The 23,116-nt window shown below is 52.1% G+C and overlaps 1 protein-coding gene across 1 annotated transcript; it reads left to right on the top strand.

The window, feature by feature from the left end:
- Positions 1–8,097: 8,097 nt before the first annotated feature.
- CLEC4G (C-type lectin domain family 4 member G) lies at positions 8,098–11,315 on the top strand. The gene is made up of 9 exons (XM_036450404.2): positions 8,098–8,224; positions 8,515–8,625; positions 8,989–9,042; positions 9,184–9,246; positions 9,585–9,668; positions 9,952–10,041; positions 10,208–10,356; positions 10,457–10,572; positions 10,830–11,315. Exons 1-9 carry the CDS (start codon positions 8,170–8,172, stop codon positions 10,966–10,968), a joined length of 861 nt encoding a protein of 286 aa, XP_036306297.1. The 5' UTR covers positions 8,098–8,169; the 3' UTR covers positions 10,969–11,315.
- Positions 11,316–23,116: the final 11,801 nt, after the last annotated feature.

Here is a 23,116-nt window from a genome sequence, read left to right as displayed (position 1 = left end):
ACTACAACAAGGCTGTACACACAGTCCACAAAGGGGTACACCAAGAGTGTCCACATCAGGCAACTGGGAGGCTGACCTATTGAACCATATAGGATACCCAGGCCCACAAAGCTACCCTACCAACTCAGGGAAGCAGCGAAATGCCAAGAATCAAACAAAAGAAATGGAAGAGAACAAAAGACTGGATATAGAGTTCAAAACCACAGTTATAAGGTTTTTCAAGAATTTCCTATAAAAGGCCAATAAATTTAATGAGACCCTCAAGAATATGAAAAAGAAATTAAACCAACTAGAAATTAAACATACACTGACTGAAATAAAAAAATATTATACAGAGACCCAACAGCAGACTAGAAGAACACAAGAATCAAGTAAAAGATTTGGAATACAAAGAGGCAAAGGACACTCTTCTGGAAAAGCAAGAAGAGAAGAGAATCCAGAAATTTGAAGATAGTGTAAGAAGCTTCAGGGACAACTTTAAGCATACCAACATCAGAATTATGGGGGTGCCAGAAGAAGAAAGAGAGCAAGATACTGCAAACCTATTGGAAGAAATAATGACTGAAAACTTCCCCCACCTGGTGAAAGAAATAGACTTACAAGTCCAAGAAGCACACAGAACCCCAAACAAAAGGAATCCAAAGAGGGCCACACCAAGATACATCATAATTAAAATGCCAAGGGCAAAAGACAAAGAGATAATCTTACAAGCAGCAAGAGAAAAGCAGTTAGTTACATACAAAGGAGCACCCATACGATTGTCATCTGATTTCTCAACAGAAACTATGCAGGCCAGAAGGGAGTGGCAAGAAATATTCAAAGTGATGAATAGCGAGAACCTACAACCAAGATTACTCTACCCAGCAAAGTTATCATTCAGAATTGAAGGGCAGATAAAGAGCTTCACAGATCAGAAAGAGCTAAAGAAGTTCATCACCGCCAAACAGTATTATATGAAATGCTAAAAGGTATTCTTTAAAAAGAGGAAAAAGAAGAAAAAAGTAAAGATAAAAATTATGAACAACAAATACATATCTATCAACAAGTGAATCTAGAAGTCAAGTGAATTAAAAATCTGAGGAACAGAATAAAATGGTGAATATAATAGAATCAGGGGCATAGAATGGGAGGGGATTGATAATTCTCAGGGGGAAAGGGGTGTCTGTGGAAAGAGACTGGACAAAAATCATATACCTATGGATGAGGACAGCGGAGGGGGGAGGGGAGGAAGAGGAGGTAAGGGCAGAGGGTGGAGTGGGGACCAGGTGGAGGGGAGCTATGTGTGTGTTTGGGGGAGGGGGAGGAAAAACAATTGTAATAATATGAACAATAAAGATTTATTTAAAAAAAAACAACACAATATGCATGCCCTTGGTGGCCTAGTTCCAATGCTAACTCTTGAAGAAAGCCTCCCATGATCCCCAAGCACACTAATTCTTTCTCCTCCATAAGGGCTGATAAATCAATTCCATCTAGGTCCCTTCCCGAAAGCACATTCTGATGAAACTGTGAAATCCTTGTGGTTTTCTATTTCCATTTCCTCCCACTTGCTGTTCTCCAGAGCCCCAGAGGGAGGGTGTGTCCTCGCACAACCTTCTGCTCACAGCAAAGCCCTGCTGCTAAGTCAGCTGGCGGGCCAGTTGACTCCAGCTCCACTTCTGATATGAGGGCAAGATGGGTCTTGAGTCTTGGAACAAAGGGACTTTAGGAAGAGGAGCAGGACCTCCCCATTTTGTGGAAGATAACCTTTCTTAGCTCTGCATTGTTCTGTGAGCACTGCTGACCTTTAAAGTCCGATCTCTCTTCCTTTCTCTGTACAGGGGGCACCCACTAGCTGTGTGATACATGTGCTTAAGTACACAGTTATGTGGCTATGTGTGTGCGTGTGCGTGTGCGTGTGTGTGTGTGTGTGTGTGTGTGTGTGAATTTACATAAATGCCACAGTGCCATGAATCTCAAATGGTTTCTGCTTCTTGAGACCCCAAGTTACTGATATCTAGACATGCCACTGCTTATATAACAAGTTTATTACTAGTTTACTCAGAGTGGGTGCACACCAAGATTTACTTACTCATTGATAACCAATGAAAGCCCCATAAAGAGGAGAAACCAAAATGGTGGCATAAGTAAACACCTGAACTTGCTGCCTCGCACAACTACTTCAAAACTGCAGACAGAACAGCCGAAACCAGTTTGGCTCAGTGGATAGAGTGTAGGCCTGTAGACTGAAGGGTCTCAGGTTCGATTCCAGTCAAGGGCACATACCTTGGTTGTGGGCACATTCCCACTCGGGGGTGTGCAGGAGCAGCTGATAGATGTTTCTCTCTCATCAATGTTTCTAACTCTCTATCTCTCACCCTTCCTCTCTGTAAAAAAAAAAAAAAAAAAAAAAAAAAAAAGACAGACAGAACAGACATCAAGAACCAAGGGAAGGCTGGCTGAATGGAAGTTCCACAACTAGAAGGAAAGAGAAAAGCACACTGAGACTCAGAGGAAGTGCAGAAGTGTGTAGGTATGGAGGCGTTCGAGTGCAGAAAGGGCTGGCAACTGAGTACGTGGTTGTCTTTCTCAATTGTGAGGGAGACACAAGCTCTCGACTGCTCTGAACTCCAGTCTGGGCAAGACTCTGGGGACTCAGACTCATACAGGGGGAAACTGGACTGTCTGTCATTGAGCTGGAACACAAGGGAGGCTTTTACTCAGAGGTGCTTGCAGTGAGTACCACAGGACACTGAGACCCGGGGCCTCTTAGGGCAGGACTGATGGGAAGCCATTGCTGTTTGCTCCACTCTGTTGACTCCCTGAGACCCCACCCCACCCAATTTACAACCCCATCCCAGCTGTGTACAGAGGCTTTTGCATATGAATGGCCTGACCCTTTGCAATCTAAAATTACCTAACAAACTGCAACTGGGTCAAAGAGACACAGAAATTCCACAATAAGGTCTAAGGCTCTATAGCAGCTTGCATTGCTTCACAACTAGACCTCATCTGGGCATCTCCAAACCCCAAACAAAGAAGAGGAATCTGCATATCTCTCCATAGCTCCTGCTGAGTGGCCTCAGGCAGAGGCTAAATTAGCACCTCCTTGGAGATCCAAGAGCCAGTGTACCCAGGGGTCTGAGTAGGACCATCCAGATGACAACTCCTCAGATCCATAAGGAAACACTCAGGGGGCAGACTCAGTGAGCACCAAAGCCCCACTGTGGCAAGTCTTGCCCCATAAGGGTGTCTCCAGCACAGAAGTTCTCCCATCATAGACACAACTGATCTTCACAACCAATTGGCCTGGAGGTCAATTCCTCCCAGTGATACCAACAACAATCAAGGTTTAACTACAGCCGAAACAGGTTTGGCTCAGTGGATAGAGCATCACTCTATGGACTGAAAGGTCCCAGGTTCGATTCTGGTCAAGGACATGTACATTGGTTGCAGGCACATCCCCGGTGTGGGGGTGTGCAAGAGGCAGCTAGTGGATGTTTCTCTCTCATTGATGTTTCTAGCTTTCTATCCCTTTCCTTTCCTCTCTGTAAAAAAAAATAAATAAATAAAATAAAAAAAAAAAAAAAAAAAATCAATTTTATATATATATATATATATATATATATATATATATATATATATATATATATATATATATATTAAGGCTTAACTACAACAAGAATGTGCACACAGCCCACAAAGGGGTTCACCAAGAGTGTCCACCTCAGGTAACTGGCAGGCTGAGCCACTGGGCCCTATAGGACACCTAGCACACAAAACCACTCTATCAACACAGGGAAGCAGTCAAAATGCAGAGGCAAATAAAACAGGTCACAAATGACAGAAATGGAAGAAAACAAACAACTGGATATAGAGTTCAAAACCACAGTTATAAGGTTTTTCAAGAATCTTCTAGATGCCAAAACTTGTTTGGCTTAATGGATAAAGTGTTGGCCTGTGGACTGAAGGATTCCAAGTTCAATTCTGGTCAAGGGCATGTACCTTGGTTGCGGGCACATCCCCAGTGGGAGGTATGCAGGAGGCAGCTGATTGATGTTTTTAGCTCTCTATCCTTCTCCCTTCCTCTCTGTAAAAAAATCAATAACATATTTTTAAAAAAGAATCTTCTAGAAACCGCCAATAAATTTAGTGAGACCCTCTATGAAAAAGGACCAACTAGAAATTAAACATACACTGACTGAAATAAAGAATAATATACAGAGATCCATCAGCAGACTAGAGGATCACAAGAATCAAGTAAAAGATTTGAAATATGAAGAGGCAAAAAACACCCAACTGGGAAAGCAAAAAGAAAAAAGAATTCAAAAATATGAAGATAGTCTAAGGACCTCTGGGACAACTTTAAGTGTAGCAACATCCGAATTATGGGGGTGCCAGAAGAAGAGAGAGAACAAGATACTGAAAACTTACTTGAAGAAATAATGACTGAAAATTTCCCCCACCTGGTGAAAGAAATAGACTTACAAGTCCAGGAAGCACACAGAACCACAAACAAAAGGAATCCAAAGAGGACCATACCAAGATACATCATAATTAAAATGCCAAGAGCAAAAGAGCAAAAGACAAAGAGAGAATCTTACAAGCAGCAAGAGAAAAGCAGTTAGTTACATACAAAGGAGCACCCATACGATTGTCATCTGATTTCTCAACAGAAACTATGCAGGCCAGAAGGGAGTGGCAAGAAATATTCAAAGTGATGAATAGCAAGAACCTACAACCAAAATTACTCTATCCAGCAAAGTTATCATTCAGAATTGAAGGTCAGATAAAGAGCTTCACAGATAAGAAAAAGCTAAAGGAGTTTATAACTGCCAACCCAGTATTATATGAATTGCTGTAAATGTATTCTATAAGAAGAGAAAGAAGAAGAAAAAAGTAAAGATAAAAATTATGAACAACAAATACATATCTATCAACAAGTGAATCTAAAAATCAAGTGAATAAAAAAATCTGATGAACAGAATAATTTGGTGAATATAATAGAATCAGGGGCATAGAAAGGGAGTGGACTGACAATTCTCAGGGGAATTGGTTGTGGAGGGTTTGGGAAGAGACTGGACAAAAATCATACACCTATGGTTGAGGACAGTGGGGGGGGGGGATGGGTGACGGGTAAGGGCAGAGGGTGGGATGGGAACCAGGTGGATGGGGAGCTATGGGGGGAGGGGAAAGAGGAACAACTGTAATAATCTGACAATAAAGATTTATTAAACATAAAAAAGCCCCATAAAGAGCTATGGCCTGTGTTATTCAGTGGTTAGAACGTCTGCTGAACACCACAGAGTCTTGTATTCGATTCTGGTCAAGGGGCAGGTACCTGGGTTTTCAGGTTTGATCCCCAACCACCATATAGGATGTAACCAATTAATGTGTCTCTATCGGTTTCTCTCTCTCTCTCTCTCTCTCTCTCTCTCTCTCTCTCTCTCTCTCCCTTCCTTCCTTTCCACTCTTTCTAAAAAAATAATAATAATAATGAAAAATTACTCTTGAATTGAGGATTAACATCAAAAAAGGTACCATAAAGTGGGAAGCCAGCCACCACATGGGAAATGATGATTGCATCTGCATTTATAATACTTATGAAACTTCTATAAATTAATAAGACAGATTACAGGAAGAGTGAGCAGAGAGTGACTCAGCTTCTGGTGGATATTTATCATCTCAGGAGTCAAAATCTGAGAAGCAGCAAAAAGTGTTTAAAGACTTGTTTTAACTCTGGAATAAAAAGTGAGTGAGAGAATGGGGAAGGACATGGAAGCAATATATTAAAAAGGAAGAAATTAAGGATTTCACTGTATAAATTAGTTTTTAGAAAGCAAAAATAAACCAAAAGAAGGTAGTAGTAGGGATTTAAAAATAAATAAAAATAAAAGGTGAGAAATTGAAGAAAAATAGCAAAGAGCTTTTATATGTTTTAACTCATATAAATTCACAATAATCCAAAGAAGTAGGAACTAGTGTGATATTATTCCCGTTTTATAGATGGGAAACCAAGGAAGAAGGGTTGTTTTTTTATTCTCCTGGGATTATATAGCTCATAATTAGTATAGCTGGGATTTAACTCAGGAAGTTTGACCCTTAACTAGTAAGCAATACCATATCTTTAAACCAAAAATAGTTGAAAGAATGAATGAAACCTTTTTCTTTTTTAAGACAAAGTACTCACAAATGGGATATCCTTGAGATAAGCCAGGAATGAGAAAGAAAATACAGCAGCAATTAGAAATTAAGAAAACAGTTAAGTGTCCCTGCATGACAATAAACTTAAAGATCGGCTTCTTAACAAAGCATGACGCAAATCAAAATAGAAATTTTTAAAATGTGGCTTAATGTATTAATCAATTTTTGTTGTCTTCTTGATATTTTGACTAAGAAATTGTTTCTACCTAGATATTCTTCCTAACGTTTCACTTCTCAAATATTTAGATTTAGGTCCAGCTGGGCAGGGGTTGGCTGTCTTACCAAGAGGTTTAACAGAGCACATGTTAGGTGCTCTGTAAATACTGGCCAAATGAATTAGTGAGAGGCTGTAGTGGGCACTCTCTACAGCTCCCTTTTCATTATGTCCATCATTCACTGTCGGTCTGGCCCTGGCCCTGGCCCTGCCTGCCGGTGTTTGCTCCAAGGAGGGACTTTGCTCACCTGGGCACTGGTGTGGGTGCGAGCAAAGCCCACGCCATCTCTGTGTCCGGATTTCATTTCATTTTTAAGTTTTGTGCTGTGGCCAACCTCACTGTTTTCAGCAAGCATATCAAACCTAGTTGGTGATTATCTGTGCTCCTTAAAGTGGAGTCATAAATATTTTTTTAAATGTATTTTATTGATTTTTTTACAGAGAGGAGGGGAGAGGGATAGAGAGTTAGAAACATCGATGAGAGAGGAACATCAACCAGCTGCCTCTTGCACACTCCCCGCTGGGGATGTGCCCACAACCAGGGTACATGCCCTTGACCGGAATCGAACCCGGGACCTTTCAGTCCGCAGGCTAACACTCTATCCACTGAGCCAAACCGGTTTCATTGAGTCATAAATATTTTTGTTAGTAACGACAGAATGGCATGACAACCAAGATAAACACCGAATTGGTGACAGCATCGATTTAGACAACCATCCATCACAAGACCATCGGGAGACTGGCCCTGCACTCCTGCGTCCCCGTCCCTGTCCTGTCGCCATCAGCACCTCAGTTACACCATGAACAGCACGGCCGCGGGGTCTGGCAGCGGAAATAGCCTGCACAGACCCCGGGTCATCTGTCCGGCTCGGCGCCGTTCTCCGTGAGTGAGGGACGCTGCAGGGAGTTCTATCATCCTACGGCGCCGCCCGCCTTCTCCTTCGGTCTGACCTGAACTTCGCAATGCGATGGCCATCACACCCTGCCCGCCACAGGACGAGTCCGGTTCCTAGACTGATGCCAGAACCCAGGAGGCATTCGATGTCCGTGGAAAGAATGAACGGACATCTGGTGGGTTTTGAGCCTGGGGACGGTGAGGGCGTCACATCCACAGCCTCGTTTCTTTCTCTCAGCGCCCCTGGAGGAAGGTCCTCCTTCGCCCAGGGGAGAAAAACTGAGGCTTCTGGAAGCTGCTTACATAGACCCCTCCACCAGGAGCTTAGCTGGCCATCTGTTCCTCCCTTCCGAGAACTGAACTCAGGATCAGCTCCGGGAGGTGATCTGTGGGAGAGTAAGGAGTGAAGCTGAGCTGACCCAGGAGTCCAGGCCTGAGGAGGCTTTCTCAGGGGCCCAGAAGGAGGAAACCCAACCTCTGACCCATAAGAGATTAGGGACCAAAGCGAAGCCCCCAGCACCAGCCTGGAGATGTTGCTATAGCTACCAGGCAAAGGAGGTTGGTACTGACTGTGCACAGATACACACACACACACACACACACACACACACACACACCAGCAAGTGCTCACTCTCCACTGCCCATCCCCCTCCACTCCCTCTACCCCACTCACCCCCTTACTCTCCCACTTCCTTTACTCCACCTCACCCTTATCCCCTAGCTCAACCCAGAAAGGCCCAGCCCTGTGATTGGTCAATGGGTCCTTGGTACCAGCAATGGGAAGGAAAGACGTGAAAAGGAAGGAAGAGGGAGGAGTGGGGCAGGGTGCGGGAGGGGCTTTATTTACACCAATGCCCAGGCCGGGAGCCTGCTCACCATGGACACTGTGGAGTTCTGCAACGTGGGCGACAGGCTGGAGGGCGTCCCTGCAGGTATGAGAGATCATGGGGCTGCCTCTCTGGCCCCCTTGGGTCCCTCTGGTGGGGGATTTGATGAGCAAGGGAGGACCACATCCAAGAAAGGAAGCAAGTCCTGGGTGCAGGAGACAGGCCCCAGAGCCAACTGGACATAGATTCGGATTTTAACTCTGTCACCGAAAACTGCTTAACCTCTCTGAATCCCAGTTTCCTGGGACCCCAGCGTCCAGGGCTGGGTCCTCGGGGCTCAGGGCTCCAGGACTGTCCTGGTACAGGGGGGACCCATGAGTCCTTCGTTATTCAAGGGTCCTGGGGCCGCTGGGGCCCCTGGGTACGGCGAGTCCTCCTTCTGGCCCTGGCTCTCCTGGCCATCACAGTCCTGTGGACCCTCATCCTGAGCATCCTGCTTTCCAAGGGTAAGTGGTGGGTGCGATGGGAAGACCATGTCCCAGTCGCCTACCCCCTCATCCCCCCGCGCACTTTCTCCCCTCCCCTCCACCCCAGGCGGAACAGCTGGACCCCCCACCCTGCCTGTGGTGGCGTGTGGACACACGTGAACAGTGTGTGTGCATCCTGGGCTGTGTGCACCCCCTGAGGGTGCCTGCGCACGCATGGTGTGTGTGTGTGGCCTGTGTGTTCGCCTCCCCTGGGCGCCTGGGCGCGTCCTGTGCGCTGTGCCCCTGCCCACCTCTCTTTGCGCCCTAAGCGGGAGTTCCCGCAGCCCTGGGGCGAGGGGGCCCGAGTTCCCGGGCCGCGTCCCCAGGAGCCTCTCTCCGCAGCCTCCAAGCAGCAAGGGGCGTTGTTGGGCGGCCAGGACCTGCTGAGAGCGAACGGTGCGTGCAGGGGCTCCTGGGTTTGTGAGTAGGTGGGTGGGTGCCCCAAGGTCCCGGGGCCGGCCCCGGAGTGGGGAAGGGTGTCCCCGTGAGGCCCCGGAGGTGACTTGGCGTGTCTGGGTCGGGCGGGCGTCGTTCCAGCCTCGAAGCAGACGGTGATGCTGGGCGAACTGAAGGGAGAAGTCGGAGCCTGTCACAGCTGCTGTGAGCCCGGGGCCGGAGCCTGGGGCGGGGCGGAGCCTGGGAAGGGGCGGGGCCTAGGCTGGGGCGGAGCCTGGGGGCTGGGCGGAGCCTGGGTGAAGCGGAGCCTGGAGATGGGGTGGCGGAGCCTGGGGGCTGCGGCGGAGCCCGGAGCTGGGCGGAGCCTGGGTGGGGCGGAGCCTGGGTGGGGCGGAGCCTGGGGCGGGGCGGAGCCTGGGTGGAGCGGAGCCTGGGTGGGGCGGAGCCTGGGGCGGGGCGGAGCCTGGGGCGGGGCGGAGCCTGGGGGCTGGGGGCGGTCCAAGCAGCAGGATTGGAGATCTCAGGCGTCCCACCCCATCCAGGCCTGGGGACCCAGGAGCAGCTGAAGACGGCGCAGGAGAAGCTGCTGCAGCATGAGAGCGCCCTGAGAGAACTGAACGAGCGCGGTGAGGGCGGGGCCCCTCCCCATCCAGCCCCGACCTTTATTTACATCCTGATCCCTCCGTGGCCCAGACCCTAGCCTGTGATCCTGACCGCTAACCCCGATCGTGTCTCCCATCCTGACCCTGACCCTGGGGCTCTGCCCTTGACTACAACTCTTGACCCCAACCACAGGGGACCATACCTGGCGACAGCAGTCCTTGACTGTGATATTCTTGACCGTAACCTAATCATAACCTACCCCTGACACTAACCCCAGCTGTCATCTGGACCCCCTTGACCTCGCAGTGACCCAGCGCTTGGCCGAGGCGGGAAGGGACCGCGAGGGCATCCGCAGTGAGCTGTTCCGGGCGCTGGAGGCCGCCCGATTTGGAAACAGTGAGCAGGGCCGGGTGGCGGAGGGGATAAGTGGACCCTACCCGGTGGCCCTTGGTTCCCTGATCCACCCGGAACCGCCCTTTGACCTTGACCTGCACCTGCGCCCCCGAACCCCTTCCTCTGCTCCACCTGGGAGCAGTCTACCCCTGGCCCTTGCCACCCACAGGTTCCTGCGAGCCCTGCCCCGCGCAGTGGCTGCCCTTCAGGGGCTCCTGCTACCTGTTCTCGGAGCAGCAGGCCACGTGGGAGGGGTCGCAGAGCTTCTGTGCAGGCGTGGGCGCGCACTTGGTGATCGTCGGGGACCTGGAGGAGCAGGTGCGCGGCGGGGGGGGGGGGGGGGGGGGCGGGGCCGGAGGCGGAGCTCCCTGAGGGGCAGCTCCGGAGGTGCCAGTCTCCGCTTCCATCCTCCATCCAGAGCTTCCTGACTCGGAACACACGAGGCCGCGGCTTCTGGCTGGGCCTGAGGGCTGTGCGCCGCGGCCGCAAGGTGCAGGGCTACCAGTGGGTGGACGGAGTCCCGCTCAGCTTCAGGTGAGGGAAGGGCCGGGCCGGCCCTGAGGCGGTCCTGTGCAGACCGCGGGGGCTCCTTGGGGACGGGCAGCCCAGCCATTGGGAGCCGGCTGAGGGATTCATTCTGGGCGTTAGAAAGTTATATCCCCGGTGCATGCTTAAGTTAGACGCTCAGGGTGTCCAGAGAGGTCCAAGCCATAAACAGGCTACAGCCTGAAGGCTGGACCCCAGGGACACCCTCAGCCTAGACCCCACAACACCCCGCCAAACCGCTGCAGCTACTGGAACCGGGGAGAGCCCAACGACGATCGGGGGCAGGAGGACTGCGTCATGATGCTGCACACGGGGCTGTGGAACGATGCCCCTTGCAGCAGCGAGAGGGACAACTGGATCTGCGAGAAGAGGAACAACTGCTGAGCCCACCAGTGCCCCCACACCCGCCGCTGGGATTGCCACCACCATCGGATCCGCCCCGCCCCCCACCAAGAGCTGCCCACCCACTCAGCGAGGCCAGTGCATGTGCCCTGGGACCCCCTCTCCCACCTGACCACTGGCCTCCCACACGAGCCTAACGTCAGCTCCACCTCTTCCAAAACCCTGGCTCCTGGCTCTTTGGTCAGACCCACCTCCTCCCTGGCCAAGACCCGGCGACTGGGAGACGGAGCTGTCTGGTTTCCTTGCATTTTTTCTTAGACTGGGAGGCCTCAAAGACGGGTTTTATGAAGCCCTAAGGAGCATCAATAAATGTCTGAGATGTCCATCTTAGCGTCTGGCTCTTCTAAGCTTTATCCCAGAGACCCTGGCGTGATGCCCGTGAGGCACCCCAACCTCCCCAGTGACCCCATGCTCTCTGATGCTCCCAAACCCAGTGAGTAGCCTGCGCTGGGCCAGAGGGGCCATGGGGCCCTGGGGACATGAGAGTGAGTCAGACCCAGTCCTTCACCCACCCTACCCCACCCAGATGGCTCACTCCACTCCAGCCGGGCACAAGAGCCACGTGACCAGTGACTCGTGGACGAATGCATGCGTGAGTGACAGCGATGCATCTGAAGGAGTGCCTGTGTCGGGGAGAGGGTCTGTGCTGAACTGCCCAAGGGGTGGCCCCTGTCCTTGGAGATTCCGGCACCTGAGACGAGGCCCTGAGGCAGGTGTAGGTCCCTTATGTCCAGGGGGGGGGGAGGCGATCAGAAAATTGCCCCAGGGAACATGGACTTTCGAGCAATGATGAGATTCCAGCACGTGGAGCTAGGAAGGGGAAGCTTTGCAGGTGGGGAGTGTTGGAAGGTGTTGAGTTTGGCTGAACACATTTGGGGGTGCAGGGTGCCCCCCAAATGCGGGAACTTGTATCTGAATTCACTCTGTACTCCCAGGTTCCTGCCCCTATCCTGGGGGCTGGGCGCTCTCCGGGATTTCCAATGGGGACAGGTCTAAGGGTGTGATGGGCTAGCAGCCTTTACGGGTGTAGAACCGAGTTCAAGTCCAAAGCTGCTTGAGTCCTCGGATGCCCCTCCGGAGAGCATCGACTGAGCTGGAAGAAGAATAACACCCAGGGGAAGCCTTTCCATGGTGTAACCAGCCAGCCCTCCGACCCTTCTCCGGGCCCTCAGCTACAGCTCAGAGCAAGGCACTGGCCAGCCCCAGGAGCCGCCTGACTCCCAGACAGACACACACCTGGCGGACTGGCAGCCACACTGGTGGGTTTTCAGGTGGTCAGCTTGGAGGAGTGTGTGGGTTTCCGAAGGTGGCTGTAACAAATGACCACCACCTGATGGATTGAGAGCGCATTCTGGAGGTCAGAAGCCCAGAATTAGTTTCACTGAGCCACATCAGGGTCACCAGGCCAGGCTCCCTCCGAACCTCCAAGGAATCTGTGTCCTTGTCTTCGGCTTCCACAGCTGCGTCTCCCACATATTCTCGCTCGTGGCTTCCATCTCAAAGCCAATAGGGCAGCATCTTGCTTTAGTGATCCCCTTGCCTTCTCTGGGTCCCTCTTATAAGGACACTTGTGATTGCACTTTCAGGCCCAGTCTATAATCCATGATTTCCTTTCATCCTGCAATGCAACTGTGGCACTAACCACCCCAAATTAGTATAGACAGCACCCACAGATTAAGGGCGCCGTTCCTAACAAGACTGCCCTAACTACCATTTGGGGGTACTGGGCCACCCACACCTTTGACCAATTAATTCATACCTACCGGTACAAATTCAGAGGATCTAGCAATCCCCTTCAATTAGTTCTATAATTTTCTAGAATGGCTCAGAACTCAGGAAAGCCCTAGACCTACAGTTTTATTATAAGGAACACAAATTCAGACTAGCCAATGAGGAGACCATAGAGTGAGGGCTGGGAGGGTCTCAAACCTAGAGCTTCCATGTTCCCAGACAGATCACCATCCTGGCATCGGTGTCCAGAGTTTGTATGAGGCTTCATTATGAAGGTGCTTAAAGGGATCATTGGTCATGTGACTGCACTCCATCTCCACCTCCATCCCTCCCCAGAGGCTGGGTGTCTGAAAGCCCCACCCCTCATGGTTGCTCTTTCTGGCACGACCAACCCCCACCCTGAGCATCTCCTGGCTATAAACTCAGGTCTGAGCCAATGGGTCCCCATAAGATCAAAGACATTCCTATCACTTGGGAAACCCCAAGGGTTTAGTGCACCTTGCCAAAAAACGGACAAAAACCAACCAAATTCTTTAACACTTAACACCCCCCATCCCCATCTCTAAGTCCTTAGTCACATCTGCCAAGTCTCTGTTGCTATATGAAATAAACTAGCAACAAAAGGACAAGCACTGTGTTATTCCCCTTACTTGACGTACCTAGAGTGGTCAAACTCACAGAAACAAAAGGCAGAATGGTGGGTGCCAGGACCTATGGGGAGTTACTTAATGAGTATAGAGCTTCAGTTTTTCAAGATAAAAAAACTTCTAGATTGGTCGTTCAACAATGTGACTATATTTAACTCGACCAGAGATCGAACCTACAATCTGGGCGTGTTCCCTGGCTGGGAATCAAACCTACAATCCTTTGGTGTACGTGATGACACTCTAACCACTGAGCAACACAGGCCAGGGCCTGAACTGCCTACTTTAAAATGGTTAAGATGAAAATTTTATATTATGTGAATTTTACCCCACCATATAAATGTTTTCAATTTTTTTAAAAAATATATATTTTATTGGTTTTTATACAGAGAGGAAGGGAGAGAGATAGAGAGTCAGAAACATCGATGAGAGAGAGTCATTGATCAGCTGCCTCTTGCACACCCCCTACTGGGGATATGCCCGCAACAAAGGTACATGCCCTTGACCGGAATCGAACCCGGGACCCTTCAGTCCCCAAGCCGACGCTCTATCCACTGAGCCAAACCAGTCCCGGCAAATGTTTTCAATTTTAATGCACCCATTTCAAGCTCCAAGTCAGAGTTCTGAGAAGAGTATACTGCGGTGTAGTCACCATTACATTCCAGATACAAGTCATTTCCATGATTCCCTCACGTCCCTTCCCACCCCTGCCCCAGGTCACGTGATCCCAAGATCTGCTTGCACCACTGTTGCCTAGACTCGTCTTTCCTCAAATGTCCTTTAAATTGAATCACCGTATGTTGTGACTCTTTCTGTAGGCACAATGTCTGAGATTCACCGTACAGCTGTGTGTGTCCACAGCGTGCTCCTTTCACTGTGGACTCATCTTCCACTGATGTTTGCATTGTTTCCCATGTACGTTTCTATGAATTAAACTGCTGTGAACATTCTTGTACAGATCTTTTTATGGCTTTACGTTTTCACTTTTCTTGGGTAAATACCGGCAGTGAGTCAGAGAGCAGATGAGTGTTGAACTTCTATAAGAAACTGTCAGGCCGTTTTTCCAAAGTGGTTGCACTGGTTTTGGCCCATCAGCAATGTCCCAGGGCTCTGGCTGCTCAGGGAGGGCACTCTTGACCCAGGAGACATTTCAGCAGTTCTAGAGCCAGGTGCGGGGAAGGTCTGTCTAGAGAAGAGCAGGAGGGAAGGAAATAAAGCTGGAAGTTGAAGCAGGTAACGGGGAAGGTAGGAAGCCGGGGGTAATATCCCCCTGACGACATGTTGTCGTGGGAAGACTCTGGGACGTGGGGAACAAGAGGTGTGTGTGGGGGGGTGTTTCTCTGCTCTTCGGAACTATAGCCCCTGATCATGACTGAGGAGGTTGGCAAGAGAAGCTGGAGAGGAGTGAGATCAGGTCTCCTGGGAACAAGAAGCCATTTCATTCATTCATTTATGCAATGAAATCATTTACATTCAATTACTTTCTTACCCACAAACATTTTTCCAGTGCTTATTAGATTACTAGAGGCCTGTTGCACGATATTCGTGAAAGAATAGGCCTTCCCGCTGAAACCGGTTTGGCTCAGTGGATAGAGCGTTGGCCTGTGGACTGGAAGGTCCCAGGTTCGATTCCAGTCAGGGGCATGTACCTTGGTTGCGGGCACATCCCCAGTGGGGGGTGTGCAGGAGACGGCTGATTGATGTTTCTCTCTCATCGATGTTTCTAGCTCTCTATCCCTCTCTCTTCCTCTCTGTGAAAAATCAATAAAATATATTAAAAAAAAAAAAAAAAAAAAAAAAAGCATAGGCCTTCCTTCCCCTGGCTTTGGTCCCATCCGCCCAGGAGCCAGCAAGTCCTCACTTCTGTCTGGAACACCACTCTTGTAGTTCCCTCTGCCGCCCCCCTCCCCTTCCCCTCATAGCAGGCTTCACTCCACTCCACACTTGCATATGCAAATTAACCTTCATCTTTGTTGGGTTAATTTGCATACTCACTCTGATTGGCTGTGGGCATAGCGGAGTGATCGTTGATTTGCATGTTTCTCTTTTATTAGGTAAGATTATACATCAGACATGGCATGCAATGGGAGAACAAGAGGTCAGGATCTTTGGACACGGAGGATTCTGAAAATACTTAGGCTGGTCTACAGCCATACCACCCTGAACGCGCCCGATCTCGTCTGAAAATACTTAGGCTGAAAGGGAACAACCATTCACAAAATGGTGTAGACTCTAGAAGCCCATTTATATGAAGTCCTGGAACAGGCACAGGGATGCTAGCTAGGAAAAACGTGGCACCAGGGTTGTCTGGGAGCAGAGGCAGGGATTTCCCAGGAAAGGCCATGAAAGAACTTTCCGGAGCGATGGAAATGCTCTGCGATCTTGATAGACATTTGAATTACAAGGTGAATGCATTTGTAAAAGCTCAATTAGGCCCAGCCGGTGGCTCAGTGGTTGAGCGTTTACTCATGAACCAAGAGGTCATGGTTCTATTCCCAGTTGCGGGCTCAGTCCCCAGTGGGGGAGTGCGCAGGAAGCAGCCCATTGGTGTGTCTCTCTCATCAATGTCTCTCTCTCTTTCTCTCTCTCTCTCTCTCTCTCTCTCTCTAAAATTGATTTAGAAAAAGCTCAAAAAAACAAACAAAAAAAAACAGAAAAAACACACAACAACTCTTGGGCTTTGTGCTTTTATTCTATGCCATTTTACTCAAAAGGAAGAGAAGTAAGGAGAGTGGCAGGCAGACATTGGACTTCAGTTCACGTTCTGCAGGCTGGACTGTTTCAGGGAAGTGAGATGGAAGTCCACAACCAACTTTTTGTCGCTGTTGGCACTGTGGCAGACATCCTCCATTCCCCACTTTGCCACCTTCATCAGCCCCGCCACCCTCCCTCCCTTGGCCCTCACCACACCAGTGTCTGTGTCCATGCATTAGTCCTTGAGCTAATCCCTAACCTTCCTTTATCCAGCCCCCGCCCCCCCACCGCCATTAGTCAGTCTGTTCCATGCATCCAGGCCTCTGACTCTATGTTGTTCATCATTTGATTTTGTTCATTCGATTCACATATAAGTGAGGTCATATGGTATTTGCCTTTTTCTGACTGGGGTATTTAACTTAGTGTAATAATCTCTGGCCCATCCATGCTGTTGCAAAGGGTGAGAGTTCCTTCTTTTTTACAGCCATGTAGTATCCATGGTACTATAAATGTACCACAACTTTTTAATCCGCTCATCTGCTGATGGGCACTTGGGCTGTTTCCAGATCTTAGCCATTGTAAATTGTGCTGCTATGAACATAGGAGTGCATACATTCTTTCTGACTGCTGTTTCTGGTTTCTTAGGATATATTCCTAGAAGTGGGATTACTGGGTAAAATGGAAGTTCCATTTTTAGTTTTTTGAGGAAACTCCACACTGTTCTCCACAGTGGCTGCAGCAGTCTGCATTCCCACCAGCAGTGCACGGGGGCTCCCTTTTCTCCACATCTTTGCCAGCACTTGTTGTTTGTTCATATATATATACCGAATTTTTCGGACAATAAGACACACTTTTTCCCCCCCAGAAGTGGGGGGGAAAAGTCCCTGCGTCTTATGGTCCAAATATAGCCTACACATGTACTTTAAAAAAAAAGTTTTTTTACTTGCCCGGCTCTGTGTGCTTGCCCGGCTCTAAAATGGTTCTAAATGCTGCTGTTTACTTTACAGGGTTGATTACATGTGTTTATGACTGTGATGTTGGGTTTTAATGCACATAAAATATTTTAGGACACTATTTGTTTCAGAATCTTTTTTTCTTCATTTCCCTTCTCTAAAAACTGGTGCATCTTATGGTCCAGAGCGTCTTATGGTCCGAAAAATACGGTAATTTATTTTACACAGAGAGGAATTGAGAGGGATAGAGAGTTAGAAACATCGATGAGAGAGAAACATCGACCAGCTGCCTCTTGCACACCCCCCACTGGGGATGTGCCCGCAACCAAGGTACATGCCCTTGACCGGAATCGAACCCGGGACCTTTCAGTCCACAGGCAGACACTCTATCCACTGAGCCAAACCGGTCTCGGCTGTGGCTTTGTTGATGATAGCCATTCTGACAGGTGTGAGGTGATACCTCAAGGCCTTCTAAAAATATATATACTTTTATTGATTTCAGAGAGGAAGAGAGAGGAGAGAGAGATTAAAACATCAATGATGAGAGAGAATCATTGATCAGCTGCCTCCTGCACACCCCTCACTGGGGATCGAGCCTACAACCCAGGCATGTGCCCTGACCAGAAATCAAACTGGTGACGCTCAACCACTGAGCACACTGGCCGGGTATTTTTTGTTCGTTTGTTTGTTTGTTTGTTTTTAATATATTTTATTGATTTTTTTACAGAGAGAAAGGGAGAGGGATAGAAATGTCGATGAGAGACAAACATCGACCAGCTGCCTCTTGCACACCCCCTACTGGGGATGTGCCCGCAACCAGGGTACATGCCCTTGACGGGAATCGAACATGGGACCTTTCTGTCCACAGACCGACGCTCTACCACGGAGCCAAACCGGTTTCGGCCACCGGCCAGGTTTAAAACTCACCTTTTCTGTGTGCATGGCGGCTGTCATGAGTGGAATGCTGGCTGCCTCCCTGGGCTCACAGCCTGGCAGGGAGAGGAGGAGGAGTAGAAGTTCGTGTGCCCACATGGGGAGGATGGGGGTAGAACTTTCTAGAAAATCAACCTCCCCCTCCCAACTTTTGCCTGAGGAGTGAGGGGGTTGGCGGGCGGATGGCCTTGCTGGGAAGCCGGGGTGGGCAGCAGCGGTCCCTGCACTCCCTCTGCCTTCTTCCCGCGGTGTCCCAGCCTCCCCGGGGGGGCCACGTGACAGCACTTTCCGGGGCTGAGCCAGGAGCCAGGGTCTCCTGGACAAACTGGTCCTACGTCACTCCTTTCCTGGGAAATGGCCTTGAGACAGAGCAGCCTGTCCTTTCCAACCTCCCGCCTCTCGCCTCCGATTCCAGGAAAACCCCTGGGATCCCAGGCTGAGGTGCCGGGGAAGCCCCCACGGTGGGCCAGGCACCCTCTCTTCCACCCTGGGCAGCCCTCCCCCACCTGCCCCAGCGCCTCCTCAACACCCCTCCCCGCCTCTCCTTCGTCCCCAGACCCACGCTCAGACAGCGCAGGCGGATGAGGTTGGCAGATGCTGACAGAATGCCCAGGGCCCCAAATCGGTGCTTGCCGCTTGGTCTCTGGGTGAGCTGGGACAGGACTGCCTCTCTGGGACTCAGTGTGTGCATCTCTCCAGTGGGAATAAAACAGCCACAGCGCCCACCGCTAGGGTCTGCTGAGAATCCCCTCAGAGAGGCCCCATCCCAGCCCCACACTGTGACTGTGGCTCCGTGTGGCACAGGGACTTGCAGACGGGGGTGAGGATCTGGAGGTGGGAGATGCTGGGTTCCGGGGGCTCAGGGAGGGGGAGGTCAAAGGGACAATGTTGCCACAGGGGTTCTTATAAGAGGGACTGGGGTCAGAGTGAGGGGAAAAAGACGTGGCAGCAGAAGCACAGAGATGGGAGGGTGTCGCACCTCTGACGGGAGGTGGAGAAAGCGGCGTCCCAGGAAGCCACATTCTCCCCGGACGTCCAGAACAGCCCCGTCCCCGCCCAGAGACCGCACTGGACTTCTCACCCCGCAGCTGCCTGGTGGTAGCTGTGTGCGGCTTAGAGCCTCCCGGTCTCCGGCGATTTCTTACAGCGATCGCAGGACACGAATTCAGACGTGATGCCTGTAAAGCACCTACTGTGTGCCAAGCCCTGGGCGATGAGCCGAAACTTGGTGATGAGCATTGGCAAAGCAGACACATTCACACAGGGGCCAGGGGTCACAGACACCAGGGAAGGGATGCCTGGGGGCCAGGGGCCCCTTCGCTGGGGTCACTGCTCTGACAGCAGAGTCAGACAGCGGAGTCCTGGAGGACGAGGAGGGCCAGGGAAAGGGCTTAACGATCGGAAAGCCTGCGGGTGTGGCCGAAGCAGAGAGAACCACGCACACGGGCGAGTGCCAGCCCACAGTGCCCTGCTGGCTGCAGGGGGTTTGGGTTTTGTCTAAGGGCCTCTGCAGGGGATGGGACTGATGGTGGGAGGCACAGGACAGCCCTGAGCTTCGGGAAGTAGCACCAATAACCCTCCCATGTGCTCCTTCCAGCCGGCACGTGCTGAAGCCTCCACGCACAGGACAACCCATGTGTGAGGACTGTGCTTCTCCCACTTCACAGCTGAGGAGGCTGAGGCCTGGACAGGGTGGGCAGCCTGCAGCTAGGACTCCACCTTTCACTTACACCCAGCGGGGGACAGTGACTGGGAGTGTCCAGCAGGGGGCAGCACCCCTACTGTTCTGTCTCACTAATGCACTAGCCTGCAAAACAGCTTTCTCATCCGTTGGGATGGATTAGAAAACACACGATCCTAGAGAGGAGTCCCTGAGGGGCTGGGGGCCTGAGGTCCTGGACTTATGGGTCCCTGAGGAATTTCTGGATGCCTGGGCGGCTGGGAGCCATCCTCCAGCCTGGTCCCCCACAACGTTCTACCCGGCCACTGAGCCACGGCATTGACAGAGAAACCCCCAAACCCAGAGCAGGATTCCCCAGGGAGGATACCAGAAGGAAAGCTGTGGATAAGCCAGCCTCTGGGTCCCCTCCTCCTGAGCCCCCCACCTCTCTCCACCCAACACACGTGTGTGTGTGTGTGTGTGTGTGTGTGTGTGCACGCGTGTGTGTGTGTCTATGTGGTGAGAGCCCGCACGCTGAGTCCCTCCCCTCCCGAGCCCAGCAGCTGTCCCCGGGGAGCCCAGTTCTCTGGAACTGCCAGCTCCCAGCACCGGGCCCTCCTCGGGGAAAACTGAGGCCCCAGAGAACAGAGGCGGCTGACGCTGGGGGCGGGGGCGGAGTTCCCCGGCTGGAGGGGGGGCACCCGCTCCGGCCTCTGAGGCTGCACAGCCAGGGAGGGCCCGGGCCTCGGGAGGATGAACATGCAGCCACAGTCCGCTTCCCCTGAGTGGCCTGCTCAGAGGCTCCCGGGCCCAGGGCTCTTTGGGCCTCGCCGTCCCCATCCGCTTCCCCACCGGGAACCGCGGGCGGACGGGCGAGCTTTGCCGCGACATGAACCCTGAGGACATGGTGCTCAGGGAAGCAGTCCCCGCGTCCAGGACAGACCTGCGTGGCCCACTCCTGGGAGGGCCCTCGAGGGCCGAGCCAGGGCGGCAGGGCAGGGTGGGAGCGGGGCGGGGAGAGTGAGGGGTGAGTGTTTAGTGGGGACGGAGTGTCCATTTGGGAGGATGATAAAGTTCCAGAGTCCGGTGGTGAGGATGGTTGCACAAGAACGTGCCTGATGCCACTGGGAATGATTAAGATGCTAAATTGTATGTGTACTTTATGTGTATTTTACTACAGGTAAAAACAAGATTCTGCCTTCGCCCCTCAGTTTCCAGAGCCCGGCAGGCAGCAGGAGGCAGTGGTGGCTGAGGGAGTGAAAGCCGAGAGAGGTGGTCTGAGAGAGACAAATGGAAACGGAGAGACAGGGAAAGTGAAGCCCAAAGCCAGCACCTTCCCTTCCGCCTTAAACCGTGCTTCCCAGCAGTGGCTCTCCTGCAGTGGTTCTGCCCCCGGGCATTTGGTGGTACCTGGAGACTCTGGGGACGTTTTTGGTGGAAGGGAGCGGGAGAGTAAGTAACTTCCAATGCACAGGACAGCCCGCCGCCAGGAATCACCCAGCCACAATGTCAGTGCTGAGGAAGAGAAGCCGGCCTCAGAGACACCTCCTCCCGGAAGCCCTCCTGGGTTTGACACACCTACTGCCTCAGTATCCCTTTCCCTTCCCCCCTGGCATCACGGGGGGCGGGGGGGGGGAGGAGTTAAGCAGGTGCGTGAGTCCAGGGCAGTTCCAAGATGGGGCTCGGATCAGGTGCTGCGGGTCCTGCATCACGCTTGCTGAGGATCGAGTTCAGTGCCGTGGGTGGGGCTCCGCGCAGCGCCGAGCGCAGGTTAGCGCTGGAGATCCGAGCGCCGAGCACCGGTGGGGCGAGTGGGGCTGTGCAGGGCCAGGGCTGGCTGGCGTGGGGCTGGTTTGGGGACCACAGAGAGTCCTTGCAAGACCCCTGACCGACTGGCGCTGAGCCAGCGCAGCCGGTGCTCACGGATCCCAGCCCCGAAAGAAGAACCGTGACCTCAGATCGCCGTCCGCGGCCGCAGCTTCCTGTTTTCCCCTGAAGCGGGGAGGGACAGGGTTCCTGCCGAGGGGAAGGAAGGGGCGATCGCGTGACGGGAACCCCCGTTGAGATTTCACCCCCAAAGCTTCTTTATATATATATATATATTTTTTTAATTGATTTTGTTTTTTACAGAGAGGAAGGGAGAGGGATAGAGAGTTACAAACATCGATGAGAGAGAAACATCGATCAGCTGCCTCCTGCACACCTCCCACTGGGGATGTGCCCACAACCAAGGTACATGCCTTTGACCAGAATTGAACCCGGGACCCTTAGCTGCAGGCCGGGGCTCTATCCACGGATAGAGGGGCCAGAACATCGCTTCTGGAAACTGGTTGTTGGCAGGGACGGAGCCGGGAGCCGGGCCCAGCACTGTGGGTCCGGGTGTGGCTGTGGCCAGAGCCTGGGGCGGAGCAGGTCTGGAAACACCACCCTCCAACCAGCCCCACCCTTCCATGGCGCCCAGCACCACTGGCTCCAACACGTTGTCCTCATCTCCTCTGGGTCCCCATCGCTAGGGCAGCCCGCTGTCCCCCAGACACTGGGCTGACACCGTCACTTCCCACAGCGTCCTCTGAGCACCCGTTACAGGCCTGTCTCCCTCAAATCAGCCTGCTCTCCCCACCCCAGAGCCACTGCTCCGGGCCACCGCCTCTGGCCCTGGACCCAGCCACAGCCTCCCCCCCCCCCCACCGTCCCCACCCCGGCCAGGCCCTCCAAAAACAGTCCTCACAACTTCCCCCTCCTTCTCCCCTCTCCCTCCCTCCAGCCGGCCCCCCCCCCCCAGCTCCTAGGTCCCTCCAGGCCCCATGCTGTCCTCTGTCCGCCCAGCAGCCCCAGTGGCCTCTCTCTGATGCCCACTGACGCTCTGTTTAAAGTGGTCACCCTCTGTCCCTTGGCAGCCACGCAATGGGTTCAAGCCCCCACAATTAGCCCAGATCAAGGTGGGGTGCAGAATGAGTACCCAGCCCGCCAGCCATCCGTTCAGCAGACATGAGCAGAGGCCCCGACCCCCACGCTGGGGACACGGTGGCAGACAGGGCAGCGCGTGCCTGTTGTCATGGAGCGCACGCTCCCGGGACCTTCCCGCCAGACCCTCCCCCTCTGGTGGCCGCCCGCTCAGGTCTGGCTGGGGCATGGGCACAAGGGGGCTCCCTCCAGAGTGAGAGCCCGGTGTGGAGCCTGGGGAAGCAGGGTGTGGCACTGGGCAGTCCCCCGTTGAGACTGGGTCAGGAGACATGGTCTAGGGCAGCGGTCGCCAACCGGTCACCCGCAGGCCACTGGAGGTCGGTGAGGCCCAGGAGGCTGGTGACCGCTGGTCTAGGGATAATGAGTGAGGTGGTAACGTGCCAAGGAGTCCCTGTAAATACAAGGCTGGGTTGCATAATGGTTAGCGCTTTAGACTTGATGCTCACATCGCCTGAGTTCAAATCCTGCTTCTGCCACGCAAGAGCTGTGTGACCTTGGGTAAGTTACTTAACCTCTCTGTGCTTCATGTCCTCCACCCATAAGGCAATCTG

Source organism: Pipistrellus kuhlii, unplaced genomic scaffold, assembly GCF_014108245.1.
Source record: "Pipistrellus kuhlii isolate mPipKuh1 unplaced genomic scaffold, mPipKuh1.p scaffold_m20_p_21, whole genome shotgun sequence".
Taxonomy (NCBI): domain Eukaryota; kingdom Metazoa; phylum Chordata; class Mammalia; order Chiroptera; family Vespertilionidae; genus Pipistrellus; species Pipistrellus kuhlii.
The sequence above is the reverse complement of the archived record's forward strand: the minus strand, read 5'-3'. Positions and strand labels throughout refer to the sequence as shown.